Below are 9897 nucleotides of genomic sequence, written 5' to 3'. Positions count from 1 at the left end.
TGGAAAAAGGTGGGTTGGGTGCCACTGTTTGATTTATTATATGAGCAACATCTTAGCAAATACAAAAGATAAGACATTTTTATTTTATATTTTAGCTTGTCAATATCAGTAATTTGAGTTTCTAATTTGTAGAAAACTATAGACTTAGTATTTTCACATCACAAGTATGTAATTTGAACCAGCGCTTAATTCAACATACCACGTGACACACAAAAATCTATGTTTATCTGTGTTATTTAATATTTACTTTTAAATTAAGAAATTGAGTACTGTATAGTACTGAAATTTGAATTATAATCTACAGTTTGATACCAAACTTTTGACATAAATTCATAAAATAGTAGTTCAATAAAATTTTTAATGCGAGTCAACAAACGAGATGACATGTCCTTTCACCCGTGACCCATCTCAAAAGGGTTAATTAATAAAGACATCTTGACACACCAGAGTTGTTGTTTCAGAGTGACACTGTTTTGTTCAATTAAGAAGACGTTTTTCATTTTATGTATGTTGATGTTTGGTTCTCTGTTTAAAATGACAGTTTTTTAATTGGTGTACAATGACTTTTTGTTTTGCAGTGGTAGTAAATATAAGAGGTTTTCTAATATGATCAGTGAACCTGGTTTCCATTTCTCATCTGGTTGCACTGAAATATAATTGTGGACAGTTATTATAAAGGATGTTAATATTGTGTGTTTCTACATTATTTTTTTATTAGAGATTATAGTTTAGGCCTAAGCTTTTGAGTGAACTTGAAATTGACAGGAATTTTATGTTTAATCACAGTTTCTGTCCAAAAGTGAATTATTTTTGAACTGATTTCTGGGATAAATGGTAAACTACAGTGTAATCCTGCATTGTTGGTTGGGTCTTTAGTATCAGTTCTTGTATGAATTGAGTTTTGAGGTTTATTTTGTGATGGTTGTGTTAATTTTTTTTCCATAATAACTGGTGGAAATTTGTTGGCCTGAATAAAGGAATACTTCAAAAGTTTGATTTCTTCATGATTGTTTCCACTAGGCACTCTTGAAGCTGTCTTTATGACATTTTTAAACATGTATATATATTGATTTTTGTTTGGTTTTATGATTAGAAATCCAGGAAATACACAGGCCAATTGAATGTTCTTACAATGAATGTTGGTTTGGAATTGTGTGTTAGATCTAATAATAATGAAGTTATGACAAGATAATTGTTTGTTGTTTTTGTGTTCAATGGTGAATTTAATGCTGGATTGAATGTAGTTTACATATTTGAAATATTCATATCAATTGAAGGAAGTGGGGGGATGAAGTGTAGAACTTATGGCTTGACTGTATCATAAATATGTTGACAATAACAGGTGAAACAAAGTTTACCATGCTTAAATTATTTATTTAAAGATAAGTTTTATTGTTGAAAGTTGGTTTTGGTTGCAGTGAATTGTGAGTGGGAGATAAATTGTACAAGGGATGTAGATTAATGAGTTGGGGCCATTGATCTAGAGTTCATGTGCAGTATTACAAGCTTCGTTTGTGGGAACTTCAGCGAAAAGTAACTCAACATCAAAGTGAGCTAGTAAAGCTTTTGTGTTTAGTTGGTCTAGAGTGTTTCTGAAATTGGTGTTGTAAAATCAGTTGACAAATTATTCACAAGGCTTGCCAGTAAACATAAAATTCCTATTAATACTAGAAATAAATGACCTTATAACACCAGAATGTTGTTTTTATTTAATTAGCCACCCAATGTTTCACTTTACAGCTCATTCAGGACTGTTCACTAAAACACAAACCAAAACTGACAGTACAAAGCTTCAAATGGTTTAAATAATAAATAGACAGATTTTGGTGTTATAAGGTCATTTATTTCTAGTATTAATATGTCTTCTATACACCAATATGCACTACTCTAAAGCCTGGCCCTAAGTTAAAATCCTTGCTGAATAACAATTATATAGAAATATACAATACAAATATCATTTATAAAATAATGTGTAATAACTGTCAAGATTTCTACATCAGTGAAACCAAAAGAAAATTGAAAACCAGTTTCACTGAACATAAATCATAATATATCTGTTAACCCTTTCACAACAGGAGCCCCTTTAAATGCTTTGCTGCACAAGTCACTGTGTTACATTTAAACTTTAATTAAACACCTTTATTATCAATGTATATGAATTAAATTAACATTATAATGTATATTATAATTCCAAGTTTTATTTTATCCAAATTTCAAGTTCTTTATTTCGAAATAAACCTTTAAAAACTAATTAAAACTTCAGATGTATTGTCATGTGACCAACAGACTATGAAAATTTTCTACGTTGACACTCTGTGTGTTCAGTAATATAATGGCAGTACTGTAGAGGTACATCTAGACAATGAGATGCTTAGATAACCTTTTGACTAACCTCATTCAAAGTTCTCTGAATGAATACAGTTAGAATAAACAAATACATTTTTTCAACCCCTGACAGCTGCCACACCCACTTTTGACAGATTTGTTTGAGCTTTATGTAGATGTTATATACACATGTGTCTAACCATTAGAAAGAGCTCATTTTATAGTATAATCTAACAATGGTTATTTTGAAATTGGGGTCAAGTTGCCACACCCACTTTTGACAGATTTGTTTGAGCTTTATAGTCTCCATGTAGATGTTATATACACATGTGTCTAACCATTAGAAAGAGCTCATTTTACAGTATAATCTAACAATGGTTATTTTGAAATTGGGGTCAAGTTGTCATTGCGGAGTACAGGAAATTGACTATAGTATGGTTGGCTGTTTGATCAATTATAAAACTTACAATTGTTTCTTAACTAAATATGTTATAGTTAGAGATACAGTTTAAGTTTTATTTAGGTCTTACTATTATATTTTAGTTAATTATATATTAGTTATGATTTAAAATGCATAATTAAAAGGATTAAACATTTTTTAAATATGCATCATACTTTGCATCATAAATTACAAATATAAGTAAAACATCTTTAAAGATATTCTAAAGGTATATATTTTTTTATTTCCTGATTTTAATCATTTCATTGCATTGTACATTAATGATAACAGCTAGTGATATAATAAAGAAAATGAGAAATAAAATATAAACATTTACCTTAAAAAACTTTTGATATCCTTTTAGGAGGCTCTAGAGATTATGCAAATGAAATATGAAAACTATAAAACAAAGAAAAGTATTTTTATACTTAAAATGACAATCACCTTGCACTCGATTTGTTAATACTTTGAATGCAAGTAACTACAACAGAAAAATAATATATGTTTAGTAATAATACTTAATTATGATAACATCATACCAGTTATTGAGAGGGTACTTCAAGAAATCTCAGAGTTACTGCATGTATTGTTGTACAAGTGAAATTTGTGACTTGATTTCTGCAAATTACACAAGCTTGCCACAAAAGGGGTTAAAAACCCTTTAATTTTAAATGAAGAACCAACATCAACAAATGCAAAAATCAAAGAATTCATTTGAAATGACAAAACAGACTCGTACTGAACCAATGCCTCAGCATACCACGATATCTTTACTAAGCTACAATATAATCTCCAGTCGCATGACTTCTTTGTTCCATACTCTGTACGTGTGTTTATTCTATCTATCTATCTATATATACATACATAGTGGTTGTGTGTGTGTGTGTGTGTGTGTGTGTGTGTGTGTTTATATATATATATATATACATGCACACACACCTGTATCTAGATAAACTACCTGTACCTGATAGTGACAAAACCTTTTCTAAACATTCTACATTTACACGTGTTAATATGTTAAACTTGTAATAAACTTTTCACGTAATTAGTTAGAAAGGACTGTTTTTTATGTAATCTTGTACTTCAATATTTAATATGTTTTCTTCAATTGTTAAAAAGTGTGTACACTTTACAAACCATTTTAATTTACGTTAGGTTTAATATTTGATTGTTTTCTGGTGAGTAGAAGATCAAGTTTTTAAGAAGAATCTGGTGGTTTAAAAATAAAGAACAGCAAATTGGGACCTTAAGAACTTGGCTTATTGTATATGTTATTTTCCCTTTCACATGGAGAAACTAACATGTAACACATGTAATGATGATGAGATTTTGCAACAGTTTTGTAATATAGTTAATCATTATACTTTCCCTAGCTTTATATCTTTCTTTTTTTATAATAAACCTTTGTTTGTTCTGTATATAGAAATATTAAATAACACAGTTTAAACATCCTAATCTATTAATCCTTATGTTTTTCAGATAGACTAATTTTCTTTGTTTTTTTCTTAGACATGTAAAAATCAGCATCCTGCAATCATTGAGAAGCTGGCAGAAAAACTACACCATAAATGGGGTCTTACTAACATTGTTGCTATAACAACAGCCAAAGTACCAATTGTAAAGTTTATGGACAAGTTAACCAGGCTAGAAGGAGATATTAGTTTATACAATGTACTGGTATGTTGGGTAAAAATTAGGAGAAAAAGTAAGAGGAGTAATATCACTTAAGTTGAAAAAAACTTATTGGACAATGTTTTGAACAACCACACTTTGTCAAGCTTTGTTTTCAGCTTAAAAGATTTAAACAGAGCTTGATAAAGAGTAGGTGTTCAAAGCATCACCCAGTTGAAGGTTTCTGTTTTGAAGATGTTATTACGCTTTTTTTTTCAAGTCACATTTTTTATTTTATATTTCAAAACTTGGGGTTAAAAAATGTAAAGTAAAACAAGCTGTGTGAGGTAAATTTTTCAATAGAAATACAAGATAGTACACAATGTGAAAATGAAAAAAGTTTCAATCTACATGTGATGAAGAATGTTGCTGAGCAGACTTATAGAACAGTTCATTGTTCACCAAGAATCTTGTGTTTCTATATTTATATAGAAGCTGAGCAGACTTGTAGAACAGTTCATTGTTCACCAAGAATCTTGTGTTTCTATATTTATATAGAAGCTGAGCAGACTTATAGAACAGTTCATTGTTCACCAAGAATCTTGTGTTTCTATATTTATATTTTAAAAAATTGATATGCTAACGATAGCTTATGTTTGAAAGAATCAGTATAATAAAATACAGCAAATTTATAACACTTCAAAGTTTAATTTTACAATTTATTGCATTATAAAACTCAAAACATTTTCAATTGTAATAAATACTAATATTGAAGTTTTATCAGAAATGGTTCAATAAAACAAAAGATTGATTGATTTACACAGAAAAAATTAAACTTAGAATAACAGAGCTCCAATTACAATCCATTTATAATTGATAGTGCTTAGAAAAGTATTGAAAAATAATCTATTAGATAAAATGTTAGATTTAAATATACAGAATTTGGCATTCTAAACTTTATTTTATTCAAAAACCAAATAATACTCAAAATTAATACCACATAACTGATTATATTTTCTACCTATTGGCTGAACATTTTCTGCCATGTAAAGGTATTTAAACCAACTTTATATAGGTTAACGTGGAAAGAACACTCAAACACCCAATTCTTCAGCATGCAGTGCTTGATTTGAAAACTGAACAAGAAGTTTTTATATTTTTAAAGTGATTTTTTATTGATGTGTTACATCATAATTCTAGATTATTAGTTGACCTTAAGCTTCAAGAATTTGAACATAACTTACATTACATTTTGCTCTTTAACTTTATATATTCTTCTTGCAGGCACAACAGAATACTCACATGTTGAATGTGTATTCTAAAATTGATGTGAGAGTGCAGATCTTGGGTTACACCATGAAGAAATTCACAAAGGTTTGCCACAATAAATGATACATTTTTACTGGACATTATGTTCGTAATAAATATTTTTTATATGTTTCTATTAAACTACAAAATAGAGATTAGTGTTTGTTAAAGACAACTATCAGCCATTCTGTTTATTTACAGATTTGTGATATCTCTGATGCTTCCCGTGGAAGCCTGTCATCGTATGCATACATTCTTATGGTTTTGTACTACTTACAACAGAGGAACCCACCTGTAATCCCTGTACTTCAAGAGGTAATGTGTGGTCAAATCTAATCTGTGGATAAACTGAAAACACCTTGGTCATTTAGATCATTAAAGGGATAATAATTACAATTCACTTGCTTAATCAGATTTATATAGTAGGAAGTATAATGCAACATTGTTTATTTTTCTGTTAAAACAGATTATCTATTAACTTTGTTTCAAGGAAGTTAGAAAGATATCTAGGTTCAAAAATACAGAACCCTATAACTCAAGCACTTTCAAAAGGTTTAATTTTTATATCATTATTTCCAGGAAGTAACACTACATAGTGTCTACAATCATGTAAAGAAGGATGAAAGTTTGACATCAAATAGATTATGAGAAATAAAATAATCCCAGTTTTTTGAACAATATATTTATGCATCAGAAACTTGGAAGGTGTAAAAATAAAATGGAAAAAGTTGAATATTGCAATTTGTCTCATCGTGGTCTTTAGAAAAGCATTATTTTCAAACTATTTCGTCTAAACAATAAGAAACACATTGTGCAAAATCTACATATTTTCAGTTTTGGTTTAGAGTTTTTTAATAATTTTACCAAAATAAATATTAATAAACATTCATAAAAAAAGAAAATTTTAAATCTTACAGTTTTATTTATAATTTTATTTTGTAGGTAGTTTAAGGGGAGAAATCAGACATTACTACTGACAAATTGATTCTTCATTTTGACCATGCAAAAACACAAAATACTAGGCTAGAAACGTTTAACTTGTGCTCATTGTGGTGGCAAAAACCACATCTCTATGAGTGCAAGTTGGCACCACACTTTGTCAACTGCTTTGATTCCCACCCATTTTATTTTGATCATACCTTAAATGGATTGAAGAGAAAGAGTTAAGAGTGCGTTAAGACCCTGAATAACATCTCTTATTCAGATGCAAGGAAATCTCCATTCTCACTACACGGTCTCTCTCTAACCCTTAAAATGTTTTCTTGCCCTCCATGGAAAGGCCATTGATAAACCAATGTATACTCCTATCACTGTGCCTACGAGTAAACAAGTTGTACCAGTAAGTAATTGGATCCACTATCCTCGCTTCCAATGTGCAGGATCATTATTTAATTCTATTTATACTAATCTGAATCTCATCCATCAGATGGGGACTTACCCCTACAATCCAGGGAAGGGTCACAGAGGTTAAAAGACCTCTCAGGAAAAAAAAATAGAACTGCTCAAAAATCCAAAGAAATACTCCCAACCTAGGAAAAATAGCTACACTAATACAGTTGAACTATTGGGGGTTTTCTTGCTAATCAGAGGAGACATTTTTTTCAAAACAGTTTTATGACAGATTAGATGGGTTCATGGAAGTGTAACACTGCTGGGTGACCCTCCATGAACGTGCCACTCATTACATCCCTTTCTAGTCTGTGGCCCACCCATATATTTACTGGTCATACTTTCAAGCAATGTTACTTTTATGTGTCTCCAGGAGAGGAAATTAATCAGACTGATGGCATTATAAAGTTGCCATCTCCTTTTCTTATGAAGACTTCAGCAGACATAGTCCATTCTAGTTTGGTGGACATACTAATGGAAAGCATTAACCCTTTCACAACAGGTACCCCTTTTAAACTCCATTCTGCACAAGTCACTGAGTTACATTCAAAATTTAATTAAACAACTTTACAATCCATATATGTCAATGAAATAAACGTTATAATGTACGTTATAATTCGAAGTTTCGTGTTATCTAAGTTTTATTTCCTTTACTTTAAAATAAACCATTAAAAAATACTTAAAACTTCAGTTTTGAGCATTCATAAATCTGAATTTTTGCACTATTTACATGTATGTTCCAAAGTTTTTGGTTGAGTTCAGTTCTGTTCTTAGCCTTGGGAGTTACAGGCCATATGTACATATTTGATGAACGTGTTTATAACCATTAGAAAGAGCTCATTTTGCACTACAATTCAACAATGGATATTTTGAAATTAGCGCAGAGTTGCCATCCTCAGGTAGATGTAACTGCCGGTACTATTTTTGGTTGCTGTGTTCACAATAGCACTTACAGTTGTTTTTTACCTAAATATATTATACTTAGAGAGACAGTTTACTTTTATATTTTAGTAATTTATGTTTTAAAATGCATAATTGAAAGGTTTAAATGTTTTTAAATATATCTCAAACTTTGCCTTGGTTCTCAAGTCGTACGATATTACACGAGTGCAAGAAAACTTTGCCGAAGGCTTGCGCATCTCTGCCAAAGATACTGTAATACACCCTGAGGGCACTGTTGACTTGTGTCCAGATGATTAATAAACACTAAAGGACAGGAAAGGAAAATATAAAATTAAAAATTAGCTATATGTGAAAAGTAAAAGGCCTAAAATTGTGAATATAACCAGAAGAAGATTTTTTAAATATTCTACGAAAAATTAAAAGGTATGTACATTTTTCTGTTTTTTAATTTTAAACATTTCATTGCACTGTACATTGATGATAATATCTACAGTCAGTGATATGATAGAGAAAATGAAATATAAACATTTACCTTAAAAAAGCTTTTGATATTCAATCAGGAGGTTTTAAGAGGCTATGCAAATAAAACTTGAAACTATAAGATAAAGAAAAATATTTTTATAATTAAAATTACCTTGCACTTGAACTGTTCATAGTTTGAATGAAAATAACTACAATATATAAATAACATTTTTAGTAGAAAGACTTCATTAAAATAACATCATTCTTTGTGTACAAGATACGTAATATTTAACAAAATCTTACTAGTTTTTGTGGGATGTAAGCTCAGAGTTATTGTATGTATTGTTGCACATATATCCATCAACAGATGAGCTCCTGTGTTTTACACCATCATAACCTTTTGATCTTCATTCTAGTGAGTGTCTCTATTTCCATGACCTTAGTCAGACTTTTATTTCCATAGATTTGTTAATTTTTTACTTTTTCTCATTCTACAGTGGTGAGGATACAGACTTACAATGCTAATATCTGGGGTTCACTTCCCTGTGGTGGACACATCAGATAGCCCAATGTGGTTTTTCTTTGGAAGCATATATCCAGAAAGCAATGATTGTTTTCTCATCACTGTTAGGGAGATTAGCTTAGTTGATATTATGTGGCTAACATGTCACAGTGAGAGCTGGAGAAGGACATCTGGCCCTCCTTCACCCTCTTTTGGAACTTGATCCTACCATCAATCATCTCCAATGTGTTAATGATTACATATATATATACTGTAACAGACCGTATTGTCTAGACAACAGTACTTACCATCCCTAAAACCTTGACATGTTTTCCACGGTATCCTCATTCATGGAAAACTTCACTGCTAAAGGGCATGCAGGGCTCACAAATGAGCTTGTGATATCTGTCACATATTTACCACTCATACCAATTAGCATAGCCTTTCAGAAGCCTCATGCAAAATGGATCAAACAACAAAAGTCAGTAGGAATCCTGTATTAGATATACTTCCAGAATCTCTTCCGAGGTCTTTGAAATAAGATTTCAAGAGTGAATGGGAAGTGCATTCCTTTTCACTTTTACAAACTAATGGCCAAGAAGTTGCTGATTTACAGGAAATTGTAATCACCCTTGGAAAGAGCTTTTCCTACCAATCAAATATATTTTCTTGTCTTTGTTTTACCATCAAGGCACAGTAAAGTTAGGTAAGAGTATGAAGTAGATGTGACAAATGATGATAAATCATATTTGTGTTGGAAATAAGTTACAGCAAATTGGTTTCTTAGAGAAGAATAGCTTCCTCGGATGTGAAAGAACTGAATGGAACAACATTTACATACATTTTGCTTTCAGGCCATCTCTCCATTTGTCCAAAGTAATGCAGAAGAGATGTGCTGACTACAGCATGGTACGCCAACATATTGACTCAGAAATTGTAGCATTACAATGTCATGGTG

General features: G+C 30.7%; 1 protein-coding gene across 1 annotated transcript in view; it reads left to right on the top strand.

Moving 5' to 3' along the window:
• LOC106464394 (terminal uridylyltransferase 4-like) overlaps nt 1-9897 on the top strand; it is a 102963-nt gene that overhangs the window by 72116 nt on the left and 20950 nt on the right. Inside the window, exons 16-18 of the mRNA XM_013924525.2 lie at nt 4274-4441; nt 5660-5749; nt 5885-5998. Coding sequence (XP_013779979.1) covers nt 4274-4441; nt 5660-5749; nt 5885-5998 — 372 coding nt within the window. The remainder of the gene's footprint in view (nt 1-4273; nt 4442-5659; nt 5750-5884; nt 5999-9897) is intronic.

This window comes from Limulus polyphemus, unplaced genomic scaffold, assembly GCF_000517525.1.
Source record: "Limulus polyphemus unplaced genomic scaffold, Limulus_polyphemus-2.1.2 Scaffold1638, whole genome shotgun sequence".
NCBI classification, from domain to species: Eukaryota; Metazoa; Arthropoda; class Merostomata; order Xiphosura; family Limulidae; genus Limulus; species Limulus polyphemus.
The sequence above is the reverse complement of the archived record's forward strand: the minus strand, read 5'-3'. Positions and strand labels throughout refer to the sequence as shown.